Source organism: Callithrix jacchus, chromosome 4 (assembly GCF_049354715.1).
Source record: "Callithrix jacchus isolate 240 chromosome 4, calJac240_pri, whole genome shotgun sequence".
In the NCBI taxonomy this organism is placed as follows: Eukaryota; Metazoa; Chordata; class Mammalia; order Primates; family Cebidae; genus Callithrix; species Callithrix jacchus.
The window spans coordinates 45,816,404-45,836,535 of NC_133505.1; the positions used below are offsets into that span (position 1 = coordinate 45,816,404).

At 43.7% G+C, this 20,132-nt stretch overlaps 1 protein-coding gene across 6 annotated transcripts in view; it reads left to right on the plus strand.

The window, feature by feature from the left end:
- Window positions 1-20,132, plus strand: part of CMTR1 (cap methyltransferase 1) — a 49,029-nt gene that overhangs the window by 20,976 nt on the left and 7,921 nt on the right. For 3 of the 6 annotated variants that reach the window (XM_035295519.3, XM_035295518.3, XM_035295520.3), the window contains exons 7-16: window positions 1,041-1,135; window positions 1,241-1,313; window positions 6,272-6,470; window positions 7,217-7,335; window positions 9,065-9,161; window positions 9,455-9,587; window positions 10,278-10,457; window positions 17,718-17,774; window positions 18,536-18,593; window positions 19,105-19,173. In XM_035295519.3, coding sequence (XP_035151410.1) covers window positions 1,041-1,135; window positions 1,241-1,313; window positions 6,272-6,470; window positions 7,217-7,335; window positions 9,065-9,161; window positions 9,455-9,587; window positions 10,278-10,457; window positions 17,718-17,774; window positions 18,536-18,593; window positions 19,105-19,173 — 1,080 coding nt within the window. The remainder of the gene's footprint in view (window positions 1-1,040; window positions 1,136-1,240; window positions 1,314-6,271; window positions 6,471-7,216; window positions 7,336-9,064; window positions 9,162-9,454; window positions 9,588-10,277; window positions 10,458-17,717; window positions 17,775-18,535; window positions 18,594-19,104; window positions 19,174-20,132) is intronic. The other 3 variants (XM_078369083.1, XM_078369082.1, XM_035295523.3) reach the window with 2 other exon arrangements.

Sequence of the window (20,132 nt, forward strand, 5' to 3'; positions counted from 1 at the left end):
TGTTGTGAGAGCTAAATGAAATAGTGGTGTGAAGTACATGGGTGAATGTTAGCCCTCGCCAACACTTTTTGGCCTTATTGGGAAGCACATTGTCTGGGGCAGAATGAGCCAGGGAAACTCTGAGGAGGAAATGGGTTGGAGAAGAAGGCAGGCCTCAGACCAGCCTCAGAGATTTTAATTTTTGGCAGGCATAGGGTTGGGAATATCCATAAGGTGACTGGAACTCAGGTAATGTGAGGATTTCTTTATCTAGAGAGGAAATTGATCAGGGGAGTTTGAGAGGAGAAAGGATCGCTACTGTGTGGTAGGTTCCATCAGAAAACACTAGTTTTGTTTGCTTATTTCTCCTCTCTGTAAATGAGCTCTAGTCAGGTAAGCCTTCGTATCAGAACTTTGATCCCTTGGAAAGTAGCTGCTGGTATGGGATGGAGAAACAGATTTGCTGTGAGGATTAGCAATGCCCAGAGGTGACTCTCTGTGTAGCAATGGGTACTGTTTTTTAACCACTTGCCATGTGCCAGGCACCTGCTTACATTTTTTTTTTTTTTTTTTTGAGATGGAGTTTCGTTCTTGTTACCCAGGCTGGAGTGCAATGGCGCAATCTTGGCTCACCGCAACCTCTGCCTCCAGGGTTCAGGCAATTCTCCTGCATCAGCCTCCTGAGTAGCTGGGATTACAGGCACGCACCACCATGCCCAGCTAATTTTTTGTATTGTTAGTAGAGACGGGGTTTCACCACGTTGACCAGGATGGTCTCAATCTCTTGACCTTGTGATCTACCCGCCTTGGCCTCCCAAAGTGCTGGGATTACAGGCTTGTGCCACCGCGCCTGGCCCACATTTTTTTTTTAAAACCAATTTACTGGCAAGGTAGTCGAGAGAGTGATTGAACAACCTGTCTAGGGTCATACAATAAGATATTTCAGAGCTGAGATGCCGTAGGAACCTTGTTCCTTGGAGGGCTGTGAGTCGGGCATTGCAGGCTCTTAAGACCCCTTTCCTATCCTGGAGCTCACCTTGAGGTTCTGATTCTCTGGGCAGAGCGTGTTTGACGTCCTGGATGGGGAAGAGATGCGGCGAGCTCGGACTCGGGCCAATCCCTACGAGATGATCCGAGGAGTCTTCTTTCTAAACAGGTTTGCTGACATTTCCCTTCCCTCCCTTGATGCTCCCTGCTCTACCTTTTCAACTGAGCCTAGTTTTCCATACATCTGCTACTTTTCTGTCTTGCTTTATTGCAGGGCAGCAATGAAGATGGCTAACATGGATTTTGTGTTTGATCGCATGTTCACAAATCCGAGGGACTCTTATGGGGTGAGAACAAGATTCTGCTTCTGAATTCATGGTGCCAAGTGGGTTTAAGCTTCAGTGGCTCAGCCATTGCCATTTCTTCAATGCTAGGAGAGTATTCTGGCTATGTGATGGAGATATTTTGCCTTGAGCTCCTCAGGTAGAGTCCTACAGAGCTTCTGTGGTCCCAGGAGTGAAGCAGTTGTCTCCAGGGCTTCAGTCCTGAAATCCAAACCCCTAACCTACAGAAGGTAGAATAGGAAGGTGAATACTGTTTTTATACTGCAAGCTTATTTTCCAAATCGAAACTTGGTGACATCACTTGATTTGGGTGCTGTTTCCGATATGAGAAGGGAGTACTGGGAAATACGGTTTTAGTGTTGGATGAAATGTGGGCATTTCAGTGGGCATTTTCACAGATCTGTTTAAAATCAGTATTGTATCAGAAAATCTAGCCTGTGTTGTTGGAATATGGTGGGGAGGGAGGTAGCATTTATGAAGCAGGAGGGATCACTTAAGTTTAGACCTTCTTTGGGCCTCAGCTGCCTCATTTTGAAGTGAACCCTACCAACCTGCCATAGGGCTGGGGTAGAACCAAAAGGCTCTTAAGATTTGTCCCAGCACTAAGACTGTAATTTCAAACTGGGCGGCTTTCCTTCTCTGCTTCTCTGAACAAGCTTTGTGTGGGATCGTAATTATAAGGCTTTGGCCCGTCTCAAGAAGTGGTAAAGTAAAATGATTTTCTACTCTGCTGCATCTCATTTCTCTGAACATAGACTCTCCATAGTGATAGAGAAAGAAAAAAAAAAGGAAATTTCATTCTAGAATTCCCTTAAGGGTTTCAAAGCATTTTTACTGGTACTAGAAAGTTACTTTTCTTTGGCAGTGACAGGGCCAAGAGCCAGCTACTATCCCCAAACCTGTTTCTGCTTCACTCACTCTCATTCCACTAGACCCCCTGATTATCCACTGGCTAAAGAAGCTTATTTTCCAAGTTCTTTAATGTTTCAGCTCCACCTACCTAACTGCTTCCTCCTTGCTGGAAAAACTGGCATGTAGTTTTTTTGCTCCCAGGTCTCCCTCTCCATTCTCCAGTACCAGCAGGCAGCACAAAAGGGCTCTTGGAATTAGCGTCTTAAGAAAATTAGGTTGATATAATGTTGATTTAATTTTCTGAGCTCCAAATGATTTCCTTTAAACCCCTGCCTGGCAGAGGAGCTCTGTCAAGCTGATGGGAAGTCACAGTCTGTTTTTTGGCTTTTGAATATAAATGCCTCCAGCAGCTGGTATCTGGTTATTGCCTTTTGCTGTCATGAAAATGAAGTAGGCACCAGGGTTGTACCATTCAGGTCTAGGGTAGAGATGTCAGTTACATAGCAGAAGGCAGCCGCATTTGTAATGCTTCGGGCAGCTTCTTGACCTGAATTGATTGTTAGTGGCCATGGAGAATTGCCCTTTCAGAGATGTTTCTCAACGCTCCACTATAAAAAAAGTGATTTCTCTGGAGTCCCTAGGAAGAGCCTTTTCCTCTTTCTTTTCATTTGCGTTTTCCCCTGAGGACCAGAATTACAGCCAAGCCCAACAGGCTCCAGGTGGTTTTCAGGCAAGCAGAGACACTAGAGCGGTCTCCAGCAGTAGAGGAGTGGCTGAAGGCCCAGGCACATATCCATGTTTGCTAGGGTCATAGTGGCTCTTGGGTCTGGCAAATTACAGACGAAGAACAGGAGAATTTGAAGCTTGGAATGTGGAGAGGTTAGGTGGTGGTAACAGGTGATGGGGAGAGCGGACTTTGAAGTTTTTAAGTAGGTCTGTGGTGCTGCAGGTTATGGTAAAAGGAGAAAAGGAGCAAGGAGAGGAAAAGAAGCTACAAACAATAACTGGAAGAGACAAAGGAAGGAGGGAAATTTAGATCCTTGGCATTTATGGAAGCATATTATAAACGATTACATTATATCAGGGGTTCGCATGCCTGGGGATGTTGTTGAGACAACCTTGTCTGTGAAGCATTGCAGAAGGCAACTGAATGTAGATCTTTAAGTTTCAGTCCTAGCTGAGAGGAAAGTAGACGTCATTTTTCTAATTTCCATTGATTGAGGAGTACTGCTGTACTTGGCACTGGAAAGAGAAAAACATGGAAAAGGATAAGAGTTTTGACTCTGAGGAAATTGATCTGATTGACTGTAATAGCATCTTGCATTCATTTAATACTTTACAGTTTATAAAGCTCTTCAATATGGGATACTTTATTTAGTCCTACAACAGCCTGGAGAAATACCTGCATTAGTCCCAATGTATAATTGAGCAAGCTCAAGCTTAATGACTTAAATTATGTGCTTGCCCTTGACTGCACTCATTAAGTGGCAGGGCTAAGAACCCCAGCTGTCCTTTCTGTGAAGAGACTTTCTGTCCATGACCTGTAAGGGCCACACATCTTGAAATGCCACACAGAACGAGGTCATACTCATGCCCCCTTTTCAGGGCTGAAGTGCTCTCGTTGATCATTCCGCATCCTTCTCCCAGTCTTCCTTTGGACCAGTGGTTCACTCAGAGGGCATGGCCAGTGGCACGGAACCTTATTTTCCCTCTTTGCAGTATGTACAGGGCTTAAACTCGTGACCCCTGATTCATCACCAGCAGGCCTGACTTGAAGATGCTACATAATGTTCTTGGTAAATACCATTAGGTCTTTTTGGTGTGCAAATGAATATAATCCAAAAAGATGAATAATTGATAGCTCAGGAACAAAGAACCCTTGGGCTGCGTAGTAGGGAAGTGGGGAAAGAATGATTGAGACCCAGCATGCCAGGGTGGGCTTGTCACAGAATGATGACATTTATTTTTAGCTAAAGACACTTTCTCCAGAGTTTTTCAGTATTTTGATAAAGCTAGAATAGCTATCATCAGAAGAAAGGCCCATCTCACTCAGAAGTGACTGGGTTATAAACATTAGTATGTCTCTTTCCTGTGAGTGTTTCCCCTAAAGCTTTCTGATCGTTATCTAGCAGCTGCAGAACTCCCTGTGGCACTCAACCGTGCTGAACCTGTAGAGAGGGAAGACTAAGGTTCCTAAGCCTCTTCTGGCTGAGTGTTCATCATGGTCTGAGGCCACCTGTAGTCTTCTGCAGTTTAGAACTCAACCTTTTGTTGCCACCGGTGCAAATGGTTCATCCTCTCTGCTGGGGAGGGTGGGTAGAATTTCACTGTCTAGGGCTCAGGTATGGGTAAGAGCATACCTAGCATTTGCATATAAGAGAAGTATAAACATACAATATGGGCCAGTACCAGGTTTTTTAGCATAAATGTGAGGTTAAGAGATAAAGCTAGGCCGGGCATAGTGACTTAACGCTTATAATTCCAGCACTATGGGAGGTCTTAAACTATTGAACCCAGGAGTTTAAGACCAGCCTGGGCAATATGCTAAGACCCTGCCTCTAAGGGAAAAAAAAATTGGCTAAGTGTGGTAGTATGTGCCTGGGGTCTCATCTACTCAGGAGGCCGAGGCAAGAGGATTGCCTGAGCTCAGGAGTTCAAGGTTTCAGTGAGCTATTATTGCACCACTGCACTCCAGCCTGGGCTGAGGGAGACCTTGTTGCCAATAAATTAAAAAGAAAGAAAGTAGGAGAGAGAGCAAAGGCTACTCAAGGTGCTACAAATGTAATGATGCCAAAATTCAAATGATGATTAGTCAGTCCTGAGTTGGTTGGGTGCTCCAGGGTTGCCTGGAAGCTGCTGTTGTGGCACACCAGCATTTCCTTCCCTCTCTTGTCAGCTTCCAACTGTGTCCTACCCCAACCCCCCACCCAGCACTGGGCAGGAGAAGAAGAAAGGGAGTGCAAAAAAGGAGGGAGGCCAAATGCAACATGGTGTCTTGGATTGGATCCCAAACAGAAAAAGGACATTAGTGAAATCTAAATGAAGTCCTGAGTTTAGTTAATAGTAATGCATCAATGTTGGTTTCTTAGCTTTGACAAACATACCGTGGTGTAAGGTGTTAACAAAAAAACTGGAAACTGGGTGAGGGGTACAGGAACTCTGTACTATCTTGGCAGCTTTTCTGTATATCTAAAATTACCCAAAATAAAAAGTTAACTGGGATTTCTTAAAAGGTGGTTGGGAGAGCCAAGGAGGAAGGGGAGAAAGGAAGACAGAGGCTATGATGGGGAAAGGGGGGGTTCCTGTGGCTGGGAGAGGGTGATGTTACAGCCGCCCAGCCTTTGGTTGGCAGGAAGACCTGAGTCTAGAGGTTAGGTCAACTGGACTCTGATTTCGCTTTGTTGCAGACTGGCTGTGAACAGATTACTTTGTGACTTTGTTTTTTTGTGCCTTTTTCCCTATCTGTAATGTGGGGCATGTTCTGTACAGTAGGACCTTGAAAGGCAGGCTATGGTGAGGAAAACACTCTGAGATATAAAAAAATGCACAATCAGATACCCATCAAGATGTTTTTGTTTTTTGTTTTTGTTGAGACAGGGTCTTGCTTTGTCTCAGGCTCAAGTGCAGTGGCACAATCTCAGCTTACTGGATTCAAGTGATTCTCCTGCCTCAGCCTCTCGAGTAGCTGGAATTACAGGCGTGCACTACCATGCCTGGCTAATTTTTTGTATTTTTAGTAGAAATGAGGTTTTGCCATGTTGGCCATGCTGGTCTTGAAACCCCTGACCTCAGGCGATCTGCCTCTTGGCCTCCCAAAGTGCTGGGATTACAGGCATGAGCCACTGTGCCTAGCTCAATGAAGATGTTTTTATGAGGAGTGTGAGCAAGGCCTGGTGATGTGATAGGTGTTGTGGGTATTTTGAGGGTGGGTGAGGCAACACTAAAGGGCATTGATCACCAGACGATATATTTCCTGGGTGCTATAGCCATGGTGGGAGGTCTGGATTGTACTTGCTGAAAGGCTTATTTTACTCCCTGCATTCTTCTTTCTGTTCTCCACTGAGCTGTCTTGTTTTCCTTCCTTTCCTGTCTTCCACTTGCCTTTGCAGAAGCCACTGGTGAAGGACCGGGAAGCTGAGCTTCTGTACTTTGCTGATGTCTGCGCAGGCCCAGGCGGCTTCTCAGAGTATGTGCTGTGGAGGAAGAAGTGGCATGCAAAGGGCTTTGGAATGACTTTGAAGGGCCCTAATGACTTCAAGCTGGAGGACTTCTACTCTGCCTCCAGTGAACTCTTCGAACCCTACTATGGTAGGGACACTGAGGAGGGTACTAGGAGGTATGAGGGACAGCCCCTCTATGGGGACTTCAGGTCAGAAGCAGTTGTTATCCACATGCCATGTCTTCTTTCCTAGGTCTCTTACCCTGGGGTTCACAGTTCATGTCAGAATCTCGGTTCCCTCTGGACTATCCCTTTTTACCCCGAGCCTGCAGAATACAGGTCAAACACTCCCTCAGCAGATTCTCATCAAAGCAATATGAATTCCTCCTCTCAGGAGAACTTTGCTTTTGTGGTGGCAGGAGATAATGAAACTGCCTGATCTCTGGCTGAGAACTGGCAGGATTATTAAATACAAACCCCACACCCATCTCTAGTACTCTGTGCCAGGTGCAGAATGCACTGGGTTGCAGACAGCTCGGCAACCCCATAGCAGTCCCTCTGCTCTATGTTGATTGTAATTTGGCAGCAAATCCTAAGTCCTTTCTAAACAGTACTAATTAAAAAATTGATGCCTACATGTAGGTGCCTTAAACAGAATTTGAGTCTCGAAGAGAAAGGCCCAAGAGTTGATGACTTTTGGCTGGTCCACTCCTTGGGGACTGTGTTTCATTATAGCAGGGTACTATTCTTCCTCCTGGTCCATCACTGTAAGGCAGCCTTGCAGGATGGGCCCTAGTTCTTGAGACACCTGATGCCTGTGTTCACTGTCCCAGAGCACTCATGTCTCAGCTCCTGACATGTATATAAACTCACGATGACTCTTGTGTTCTGACAGGTGAAGGTGGGATTGATGGAGATGGAGATATCACCCGCCCAGAGAACATCTCTGCTTTTCGGAATTTTGTCCTGGATAACACAGATCGCAAAGGTGTCCACTTTCTGATGGCTGATGGGGTAGGTTACCTTTTTTTCCATAGACTGATGCATTAAGGATTTGTTATTTTAGAGGTTTAAGAAATGTTTTTGTTTGGTTTGGTTCTTTAGCTGCCCCCAAAGATGGTATTTCACAATTCAGATAGTAGGGAATGCATTTCAATTCTTTTTGTACATATTTTTTATGATAATTTTATAGAGACTGTGATGTTGTGGATACCTTTGCCTGGAGCAGGGTGATCTTTGTGTTGCTGCTGGTGGAAGCTGTAAGCCTCTCATAGGCTGACAGACGGCCGCCTAAGCAAAGACGGCAGCACAGGGGAATCCATGGGAGGCTCTTGTCAGGGCTGGGCTAAAGTGAATGTTCAAGAGGCCTTGTCTACAGGCAGCTGCTTGAGGCACAGAGGGAAACCCATTGCAGCTTTGTTCAGCAGAAGCTCTCACTAATCTGACAATGCAGGTGTTCCTTTCTGGAGTGAGCCACCACTTACTCTAGAGGAAGGACAGACAATAGGGCAGCTGCTCCAGGGTCATATAGCTAAAGTTGAGAAAAGCCTCTGGGCTCTTTGGGTGGCCTCTCAAGCAGTAGCTGTGAGGACAGTGAGGGAAGGTGGGCATGATGTCAGCATGATATCCAGAGATGTCCAGGCTCACCAAAGCACTGTGCGTGGCAGGGAACAACAGATGACAGGCTTGGGGCTGGCTGTGAGGGAGGGGCTGCTCTGGCTGAGCAGATGAGGGAGTCTGATAGCGCTTATGAGGCAGTGCGGTAGCTAGAGTTGTGAACTCAAGGGCTTTTTTCTTCAGCAGTGTAGAGGGTGACCTGAGGGTTTTTTGTTTTTGAGTCAGGGAGACCTGGCCTAGCTGGGGTCTGTTTCATAGAGGGCAGCTTCCCTTTTTTTTTTAAATTGTAAAAAACAAATTTGATCATCTTAATCATTTTTAAGTGTTAACAGTAGTGTTAAGTCTATTCACACTGTTGTGCAACAGATTTTCCAAACTTTTCATTTTGCAAAACAGAAACTATCCCCATTTAACAGTACTCTGCCACCCCATGTCCCTGGCCTCCTTTACTTTTATATAAGCCTGGCTCTCTGTCTCCTGCTGGGATTGCACAAGGAGCGAGACAAGTCTAGAAATAGCATCACACATTCTTTTGGTAAATACCCTGGCCAGAGAGTCTGCCAGCTGGAGGGACGAGGCACCATGGTCTTAGGACAGGAAAGGGGGTATTGTAAGTAAAACCTGAGTCAACAGAGAGAGAGAGATTACTGTGACTAGGAGATTTAACTTTTCTCCTGTTACCAGACTGGAAAACCAAAGGAGTGTGTTCTCACTGCACTCACTCCCTGGTCCTGTCAGGACTCACCAGAGCATTCTGTTTCCTGTGTTGTGGTTGACCTGTGACTAGCCAGTATTTTGCCTCTGTTCTGCCTTACTTTTCCCTGGATTCCCATGAGTTAAAACACTTTCTAAACCATCTCCTTGAAAAAGCAGGCTTGGTTCCATCCTCTGGGAATGATAGCGCAGGACAGTGGAGCTGGTCCAGTCATAGGCCTGGGTCCTGTGTTTATTTCATCTAACAAGCCCAGTGACCTTCTAAAATAAGTCAGTGCTGAGCTGCTTCTTCATCAGTCAGACAGTGATCAATGAAAACACTTCAAGAACTCTTGTGAAGATGAGGTAGTGATGTTATTCTCAGTCCTTCTCCTTTCTCTTTCCCACCCCATTCCTTATGCTCTCATTTCAGGGTTTCTCAGTGGAGGGACAGGAGAACCTGCAGGAGATTCTCAGCAAGCAGCTGCTGCTGTGTCAGTTCCTCATGGCGCTGTCCATTGTCCGGACAGGTGACACTTCCTCAGCTGTCTCCTTACCCCAGACTGACTAGAGGCCCTGCTGGACAAGAGCATGTACAAGGGGTTGGTTGGGAAGTTAAAAAATCTGCTTCTATTAGATGACAGGTAGCTAAATGAGTCCTCAAAGTCCCCTCCAAAGCTGGTTCACTCCCATAAATTGTCTCTGATTTTTAATGGGCCCAGGTGCTGATTCCTTGACTTTGTCATATTTACTCCCAAGACTACTTCACCCATCTCCTAGAATAGACCCATTGGCTGCTTTTGGTGTTTTCTCTCTAATCCAGGAGGCCACTTCATCTGTAAAACCTTTGACCTGTTCACACCGTTCAGTGTGGGGCTTGTCTACCTGCTGTACTGCTGTTTTGAACGAGTTTGTCTCTTCAAGCCTATTACCAGCCGTCCTGCCAACTCAGAGAGGTGAAGACTTTCCCTCTATATTAGCCAGATTAGTTGGCTAAATGTCATAACAGCACATCATGGTGCATCTCTCTGGCATGACCTCTTAAGCTACATTTAAAACCTTGACTTCAAAGAAGTGATGAGAGCCAACAGGATTCAGGATTCCTGGATCTTTTGGTCTTGTGATGTGCTAGTTTAACCTCTGCCTCCTTCTTCCAAGCCTTATTCTCTATGCTTATGTGAGGGATTCTCAGCTTGGCCCAGGAGAAGGTGACCAATAGTAGGGACACTTGGAGGGACATGGGCTGGGAAGGGGTAAGGGGCTGCTATCCAGAGGCACTACTGGTGTCTCAGTGTGACAGTGCCCACACACGAAGTGAGATAAAATGCAACCCATCAGAATTGCCAAGTGGCTTGTTACAAACACATATTTCTGGGCCTTCTCCTGGGAGAGTTTGATTCATTAGGTTTGTAATTTAACACACTCCCCAGGTGGTTGTGATGCAGCCCCTCTGTCATAGGGAAGTTGGGAAAGACTGGCAGAATAGAAATAGAGCTTAACAGGGAAGTATTTGAGGGGAACTTTAGCACCACAAAGGGTTGAAGAGGGAAGCTGTTAAGCTTTGAGATTCTAGAAGGGGTTGGGGGGAAAGGAATGTGTGGGGAGGAAGCCCTTGCTCAGTGGAGTGACAGAGTATCTCCTGTCAGGTATGTGGTGTGCAAGGGCCTGAAGGTGGGCATAGATGACGTTCGGGATTACCTCTTCGCAGTAAATATTAAACTCAATCAGCTGCGGAACACTGATTCTGACGTCAACTTGGTGGTCCCCCTGGAGGTGATCAAGGGAGACCATGAATTTACTGACTACATGATACGGTCCAATGAGAGGTAAGCCAATGGGCTGGTTTTTGCTGGTACCACTGAGGTCCTAATGAAGACCAGAGAGTGAAAGACTGAATGGGTGGCTCTTGGTATCACTTTGTCAGCCCTGACAAACTGGCAACTAGGTATGGTCTGCTGGTTCCAGGGCTCCCTGGGACTTTGTTTAGTTATCCTCAGGGACCCTCATCCTGCTGCCATGCCCTATCCCTAGCTGGTATAGGCCTGCCTGCAGGAGCCTGTGTATGACAGTGAAAGCTGACAGAGAGCAGTCTGTGTCCCTGGAGGCAGGAGTAACTTCCCTTTAATTGCTGCTGTTCGTAAAAGACCATCATGCTTGTTGCCTGGTGAAGTCCCCTGTTTGGAAGCAGGAGATGGATAGAAAGCATGTGTACAACATGCTTTGCAAGTTCCCAAACTTTTGCCAGTTCATGAGTTCCCCAGCTGGTGATCCGAATGCTGTTTTCTATATCTTTGTTTTCCCCACTCCCTGTTAGTGGTAATAATTTAAAGTTGTGACATTTAGCTTAGTTTTCTCAGCAGGCAGGCCTTAGAAAATAGTTTTTGGAGATAGGTTGGAGGGTTGTATAGTAGTAGTGAATCAATAGGAAGTGCTCTGTCAGGGGGCCAAACAGGTGTTGGAAAGGCCTTAGTTAAGGGTCCAGTCTCAAATCCCCCAGAGAAGTTTGAAGATACAGGTGGCCCTGGAGAATCATAGAAGGGGAGGAAGTCTTTATCCTGTTCTTTTCTGTTTTTTCAGTATTGGCTGGTGTTTTAACTTGCCACAGTACTGCCATATAAGCTCCGTCATTTTGATAGCATTGGTATGCACCAAGGTGGAACAGACAGTAAATTTCAGCATGTTATAGATGAGGAAGCAAACAGACCCAGGGACCCGCCTGGTTGGGGCTTTATAACACTTCTGGATTAGGGAACATGTATTTTGGCTGAACAAGTGCGCACGGATGCATGGCAGAACTGGACTTCTTTTCAATGCTTCCAGTAGCACAGAGTCTTTATAAACAATTCTATAACCCAGCACTTTTCTTTTTTTAAAAAAGTTGAGGTATAATTCTGAAAGTGAAATGCAGATCTTAAGTATATACTTCCATCAGTTTTGACAAATGCATATATCCTTGTAGCCTGCATCCCTATTAAGATAAAAAACGTTTCCATCACCTAAGGATATTTCCTTATACCCTTACTCAACCAACCCCAGAGTAACCCCTCTTCTGATTTTTATCACCACAGGTTAGTTTTTCTTGTTCTAGAACTTTGTATAGATGGAATCACACAGTATGCATTTTTGTGTCTGGAATTTTTTCCTCATTATGTTTTTGAGATTCATTATATTGTGTTAGTTTGTTTCTTTTTATTGATGACTAGTATTCCATTCCATTGTATGGGGATTCTTTTGTCAATGGCCACTTGAGATATTTCCAGTTTGGGGCTGTTATGAATAAAGCTGCTACGATACGAAGCTTTTGGTGGACAAATGTAATTTCCCTTGGGTAAATACCTGAGTGGAAAATTCTGGATCATAGAGTAGATGTATGTTTATTTAAAAATACCACGTACTTTTCTAAAGCACTGTGTGTGTATGTATGTGTATGTGTGTGTTCAATAAATGTATATAGTATATATAATATGTATATTATATATATAAATAATAAAACAATTTTTATATATTGTTTTATTCTCCATCCAGCAAAGTATGAAGTTCTGATTACATCTTTGTCAGCATTTGGTATTGTCAATCTTATTTTAACCATTTGTTGGGGTGTAGTGTTAAATCACTGTGGTTTCAATTTGTATTTCTGTGACAACTAGTGATATTGAACCCCTTTTTATGTGCTTATTGGCTATTTGTATATCTTCTTTTATGAAGTGTTTCTTCAAGTCTTTTGACCATTTACAAAAAATTGATTTGCCTTTTTATTAAGTTGCAGGAATTATTTTACATTCTGGATAAAAGTCCTGTTTGTAGCTGGGATTACAGGTACCCACCACCATGCCCAGCTAATTTTTGTATTTTTAGTAGTGACAGTTTTCACCATGTTGGCCAGGCTGGTCTCAAACTCCTGACCTCAGGTGATCCACCCACCTACGCCTCCCAAACTGCTGGGATTACAGGCATGAGCCACCATGTCTGGCTGACCTTTGGCTGTTTTGAATTGTTGTTGTTGAATTGTAGTAGTTCTTTATATATTCTGCATAATAATCACTTTTCAGATATATGATTTGAAAATATCATCTGCCATTCTGTAGGGGTTTTTTCCCACTCCATTGTGTCCTTTGATGCATGGAAGTTTGAAATTTTGATGTAATCCAATTTACTAATTTTTTTCTTTTATTCCTTGTGCTTTTGGTGTTATATGCAGGAAATCATTGTTAAATTCAATGTCATTAAGCTTTCCTCAGTTTTAAGAGTTTTACAGTTTTATCTGTTACATTTAGATCTTTGATTCATTTTAAGTTTATTTTTGTGTATAGTATTAGGTAAGGGTCCTTTTGCATGTGAATATCCAGTTCTCTTAGCCCCATTTGTTGAAAACACTACCCTTTCCTCATTTATTGGTCTTGGCATCTATCATTTGACCATATATTTAAGAGTTTATTTCTGGGCTGTTTCTTCCATTGGCTTATGTGTCTGTCTGTATGCCATTAGTAGACAGTTTTTATTACTGTGGCTTTGTAGACGTTTTAAAAACAGGAAGTTTGAGTTCTCCAACTTTGCTCATCATTTTCAAGATTGCTTTGGCTATTTGGTGTCCCTTGAGATTCCATATAAATTTTAGAATGGGTTTTTCTATTTCTGCACATATACATATGTATATATTATTATGATTTATTTATTTATTTTTTACCACTACTGCACATGTGTAAAGAACCTGTATATTATTTTTTTTAATGTTACAATTTCCCTTTAAGGATGCTTTAGGGCCAAGCCTGGGGGCTTGCACCCTAGCACTTTGGGAGGGTAAGGTAGGTAGATTACTTGAGCTCAGGAGTTTGAGACCAGCCTGGGCAAAGTAGTGAAGCCCTGTCTCTACAAAAAATACAAAAATTAGCCAGACATGGTGGCTTGCACCTGTGGTACCAGCTACTCAGGAGGCTCAGGCAGGAGGATCACTTGAGCCCAGAAGGTAGAGATTGCAGTGAGCCAAGATTGCACCACTGCCCTCCAGCTTGGGTTACAGAACGAGACCCTGTGTCAAAAAAAAAAGGATGCTTTAGCTGAATCTTCTACATTTTGATATGAGTCTTTTTTTTTTTTTCCCCCGAAAGTGATTTATTTAGGCAGAGAAAGAGGAAAAGGAGAAAGAAAAAGATAAGAGAGAAAAGCTTCCACAAGATTGTGGAAGGGGACCCAAATATGGATGTAGCCAAGAGATGGAGAGAGAGAGAGAGAGAGAGAGAGAGAGAGAGAGAGAGAGAGAGACAGACTGTGCCTTTATTTAAACCTGGCTGGCCTGCACTGCCACGGCCACTCTGGTGTTTCCTTAAAGCGACAGGACAGATTTCAAGTGAAAAGGGGTCTGACTCACTGACCCCCTCCGATTTCTTAAGCTGCACTCTTGGCTGGCTCGCCAATATTTGTTGCCGGGTTTTGGGACTGGGGGTTGGGCGGGGGCTGTTCTTCCAGGCTCTTGGTCTCTCACTCACCCAAGAACAGGAGAGGGGACCACACCAGGCACGGTACACTTGCAAGTAAATATAGGACTCCAAAGAGTTTTTGCAGAAAGTGATTTATTTTTGCAGAAAGAGATTTAGTTTTACAGAAGGAGAAATAGAAAAAGGAGGAAGAAAAAGATAAAGAGAAAAGCTTACACGAGATTATGGAAGGGGCCCAAATATGGAATCCCGATATGAGTCTTAATTATCATACAGCTAATATATTTTAAAGTTTTTCCTTATGATTTGTTCTTTGATTCCTGGATTATGCATATGTGTGGTGTTTAATATTCAGGTAATTTAGGATTTTCAAGATAACCATTAGATTTAGTCACTCCATCCTCAGAGAATATATTCTGAATGATTTTGATCCTTTGAAACTTAATGAGGCTTATTTTATGGCCCATCCTGTGCTCTATCTTGATGTTGCTTGGTATAATGCTCTATAAATGTTAATTTGGTTCATAGTGTTTTTCAGGTATTCTAAATCTTAGCTGATATTCTGCGTACTTATTCTGTCAGTTGCTAAGAGTGTTGTTAAAGTCTTTAACTATGATTATTGGGTTATCTGTCTCTCCCATTAGTTTTGTCAGTTCTTTAGCTATTTGGGTTCTTTGTTGTTAGGCACATGCACATTTGAGATAATTTTGTCTTCTTGATGAATTGACCTTTTATCATTATGAAATACCCTATTTATCTCCAGTAATACTTCTTGTCTGAAAGTCTGCTTTATCTGACATTAATATAGCCACGTAAGCTTTCTTTAGCTTAGTGCTTGTATGGTCTTTTTTTGTCCTTCTTTTTCTTTACAAGTAAATGTGTTTCTTATAGAAAACAAGTGGTTGAGTCTTACTTTTTGTCCAGTCTGACCTGGATAAAAGTCTCAGCATTTTAATTGGGGTGATTGGTACATTTACACTGAGTGTAATTATTGTTTGACTCTAAATCCCCTATCTTGGTTGTTTGATTTCTATTTATCCTGTCTGCTCTTTGTTCCTCTCTTTCTTCCCTCCTTTTTTGGGGGGACTAATTCAGTATTTTTTAGTATTCCTTTTATCCCCTTGGGGTTTTTTTAAAAATGCCTTTTTTGTGCTGTGTTTCAGTTGTTGCTCTAGAGATTACAGTATGCACCTTTAATCATTGTCTGCCTTCCAAAAAATTTCGTTGCTTTATGAACAGTGTAAGAACCTTACAACACTGTATATGCTACTGTCCTTTTGTCTTTGTGTTTTTGTTTTTATATAAACCCTATTTTATATTGTTACTATTTTTACTTTAAACCATTTATTGTCTTTTAAAGATGCACACGCAGGCACATATATATCTAACTTTTTTTAAAAGGTCCTTGGTATTTACTGACATGCTTACCCTTTCTGGTATTCTTCATTCCTTCCTATAGAGCCAGATTTCTATTTGGAATCATTTCACTTTAGCCTAAAGAATTTCTTTTAGCCTGTCTTTGTAGTACAAGTCTTCTGGAGACTAATTTCTTGCTTTTGTTTATTTAAAAATGTATTTAGACTGGACGCAGTGGCTCACACTTGTAATCCCAGCATTTTGGGAGGCCAAGGCAGGCGGATCACCTGAGGTCGAGTTTGAGACCAACCTGGCCAACATGGTGAAACCTTTTCTCTACAAAAGTACAAAAATTAGTCCAGCATGGTGGTGGGCTCCTGTAATTCCAGCTACTTGGGAGACAGAGACAGAAGAAGCACTTGAACCTGGGAGGCAGAGGTTGCAGTGAGCCAAGATCATGTCATTGCACTCCAGCCTAGGCAAGAGAGCAGTTCTCCGTCTCAAAATAAAATAGTAATAATATAATGTATTTAGGCCAGGCACGGTGGCTAATGCCTGTAATCCCAGCACTTTGGGAGGCTGAGGCAGGTGGATCACTTCAGGCCAGGAGCTTGAGACTGACTTGGCCAACATGATGAAACTCTGTCTGGCAAGAGAATCACTTGAGCCCAGGAGGCAGAGGTTGCAGTGAGCTGAGACTGAGCCACTGCACTCCAGCCTAGGTGATAGAGTGAGACTCTGTCTCAAAAAAAAAAGAAAAAATTTTAAAGAAAATGTATTTATTTCCCTTTCATTTTTGAAGGATATTTTCACAGGGTATGGAATTTGAGGTTGATGTTTTTTCTCTTAGCACTTTAAAGATACAATACCATGCTTCTCTGCCTCCTTTGTTTCTGATAAGTCAGCTGTTATTTCTATTGTTTTCCTGTACATCATGTGTCTTTTTCCCCCTGGCTGCTTTTAATATTTTATATCTTATTTTCAGTATGTCAACCTTGATATATTTACATGTGGTTTTCTTTGCATTTATTCTGCTTGGGGTTCACTGACCTTGGATCTTTGGATTGATTTCATTCATCAGTTTGGGAAATTTCTTGGCCATTTGTTTGTCAATATGTTTTTGTTGTTTTATTCTTATGAAACAGAGTCTTGCTCTGTTGCCTGGGCTGGAGTGCAATGGCACGACCTCAGCCACTGCAACCTCTGCCTCCGGGGTTCAAGTGATTCTCTTGCCTCAGCCACCCAAGTAGCTGGGATTACAGGTGCCCACCACCATGCCTAGCTAATTTTTGTATTTTTAGTAGAGATGGGGTTTTGCCATGTTGGTCATTCTGGCCTTGAACTCCTGACCTCAGGAGATCCACCTGCCCCAGCCTCCTAAAGTGCTGGGATTACAGGTGTGAGCCGCTGCACCTGGCCTAATATGTTGTTTTATTCTTTCCTCTGCTTCTGGAACTCCAATTATGTTTATGTTAAGCAGTTTGCTGTTGTCCCTGATACCTAGATGATCTGTTTTTCTTTTCACTTTTTTTCCTCTCCTATGTTTCAGTTTGGGTTTCTGCTGACATGTCTGTCCTCAGGTTCACTGGTTCTTTATTATGTTCAGTCTGCTAATCCCAGCAAAATAATTATTCATCTCTAACATATTTTCATTTCTAGAATTTCTATTTGCCTTCTAAAAATATATGTTGTATATCTTTGCTGAAAATCTTCGCCTTTTTATATATGTCATTCACCCTTTCCACTAGATCTTTTAACATGTTTAACAGTTTCTTAAAGGCCCCGTCTGATAATTCTAACATTTCAGCCATCTCTGGATCTTGTTCTGTTGGCCTGTTTTCCCTCTTGTCAATGGGTAGCATTTTCTTGCTTTACCACATGCCTCATAATTTTTTATTAAATGCCAGACATTGTGTGTAAAGAACAGTGAAGACTAAAGTAGAAAGGGTGGCTGTTAGGATATCTGGGTCGAGTAAGCTTAGTCTGTCGTTGAACTGAATCTGGGCTTTGAATGAGTTCACCACTACTTTCAGATTATTTAAGATTGGGATCAGAAGCTTCCTTTTAGTAAGACTTGCGATCTAAGAACTGAGTGACTTGGTTTTACTGTTCTACTCTCAGCCTTCAGTAAGCCCCACATAACTGCACCATGGGGTAGAGGTGTGGGTTTCTTAATTAACTGTCCAGCTCCTCCACCAAATGCAGATGGCCACTGCTCCAGCTTAACCTCTCTGTCCTGATGTCAGTTGCCTGTCTTTTTTGGTAATCCTGAGATCAAATAATTTTTTTTTCTTTTAGCCACTGTAGTCTACAAATTAAAGCTCTGGCGAAAATCCATGCCTTTGTTCAAGACACGTGAGTGTTGCCTACTTTGCGGAATCCACCTATTTGAACATCTTGCTTTTCTCCTCCCCACAAGCTGTTTGTTTTTTTCATTTCAATGAATATTTTAAAATACCTGCTCTTATCTCATACTCTGCGATGGTCTCTGAAGGATGCCAGAGAAGTATATGACATGAACCTTGTCCCCAGATACTTTACATTGTCTTTGGGCAGATAAGAGCAACCCAGGAAAAGGATATGGGAAAGTTATCAAGAGTGCATCAGAGAGTGTAGAGTGGAATAGCACAAGTAGAATACATAATGTTCAGGGGACACAGAGTAAAGACTGATCAAGAAAGGAGAAGCAGGACTGATGAGAGAAACCTCTGGTAGGGGTGAACATATACTAATTCAGCTTTGTGGGGAATGATGAATCCATTGGGACGGGTTTAGTGTGACCCCTGTCAGCAGAAGAGGAGCTAGAACATGCTGATGGGTGATTGAAAAGGGGTGTCGGGGCGGACCCTGGCATCCAGGTGGTCTGGAGGGCACTTTCTCCTTTTCCATTGTGGTGAGAAGGGCAGGTAATCCCATTTCATGTATGTTTGAGCTCCTGTCTTCAAAAGAAGAGCCTTCCATGTGTTGTAATCACCCTGGGCCAGTGGCAGCTTGGTGTCTGTACACTCACATGTTCATTCATTCAGGCCTCCACTCCATGGGATATGAGGGTGCACAGGGGCTGCCCTCCAGTGTCTCTTAGAGATTTTAATCCCTAACTGGCTTCATATTCCTAGGACACTGAGTGAGCCTCGGCAGGCAGAGATCCGGAAGGAGTGCCTCCGACTCTGGGGGGTGAGTGTCTTCCCCCAGCCCATTGCTGCATCAGGGCAGGGAAGCTGTAGAGAAGAATGGAATTGACTCCCAATCCTGTCGCCTTAGGGTCGCTCTGCATACAAAAATATCTGCTACCCTCACAGTACCCTGGAGGTTGACATCTCGGCATTGTTGGTAGTTACCTCTTTGGCCCTTTCACTGCTGGTTTGGCCCTGCAGCTGGGTCAGAAAGGACTAAGGGGTGGGATGCGGGGAGGTGGACTGGTGTCATTTTTGCAACTGGTGGCTCTGTGTAGCAGCACTGACCACAGAGAGCCCAGAGAAAAGGAAATAGTCTTTGGAGTACACTACCACAGGGTCCAAAAGGGAACAGTGACTGAATTATCTACCTCCATCCCTGCCATCCGAGCCTCCTTTGTTGTATGCCATTCCTCCTCCCCAGTCTGCCCCTGTCCTCCACCTGCATCCACTCTTACACGGCCTTGGGCAAAAGGGCATTTGAGTCAAAGCTCTTTGCTGTCTTATTTCAGATCCCAGACCAGGCTCGTGTGGCTCCTTCTTCCTCAGACCCCAAATCAAAGTTCTTTGAGCTGATCCAGGTAAGACTGGTATCTGTGGTGGACATAAAAAATTAGAGTTCTGTCTCTAGATGTGGATGGTACCACTGAGGCCCCAGATGCTTGGCCTCCCAAGGGCTTGTGAGGAACTTCTCATGGGCTCTAAGGACTGGAGCTAAGGCTGTCACAAGTGAGAACCTTTGGTATAGGGTATTGAGTTCCCCAAGAGCAGTCAGGCCAACAGAAGATTCTCATCTTCAGTGCTTATTCCCAGGCATAAGCCACCCAAAGGGTGGTGCTGGCTGTGTCACCCTGGCAAGGTCAGGATCCTGTGGGATCTGCTACAAAGGAGACATGGAGTGTGGGACGATCTTAGGCACTTAGGGAAGTGATCATGGTGAAAGGAGCTGCCATGGACACTCACAGCAGGGCTGGTCTAACCCCAGCTTCTCTTGTCTTATTTCTGGTGAGCTGGCCCTCAGTTCTTTTGCCCTGTTTCTTCCTACCACTCAACTTCCAGCTTTTACTTGAGCCTCATTTATATCTGGCCTAGATCATGGGCAATTGCGTTGGTTTTGTGGGGGTCAGGGACTGGAGACTGAGGTTCAGATGGCCTCAAAACAATAGTATGTGTACATTTTTCTTAATGGGGTAGAGATCACTTAACTATTTTCAAACCAACTGCAGAGGAATCCTTGCTTTTAATTTTATTGAAGGGGCAGCTTTTATATTCTGGTGACATTTTCTTATAGTTCTGGTAAATCGATCTGTACTTGGGGACTCAGTGTTCTTTCCTTTCCCAGCCTCTCCTAATAGGTCCTACAGGAACACTCCAAGCAGATGAAATGAAATAGATCCCATTTAGTGCACAGTTAGGTAGAGAAGGGGATGCAGGGGAGCATATTTCAGAGAGCTCGTGCTGCTTGCCTTGTCAAGCCTGCCCTCAGCCCATATAGGCACCCATATTGTCCCTCCCCCCAACCTGGCAGTGTTCTCTGACT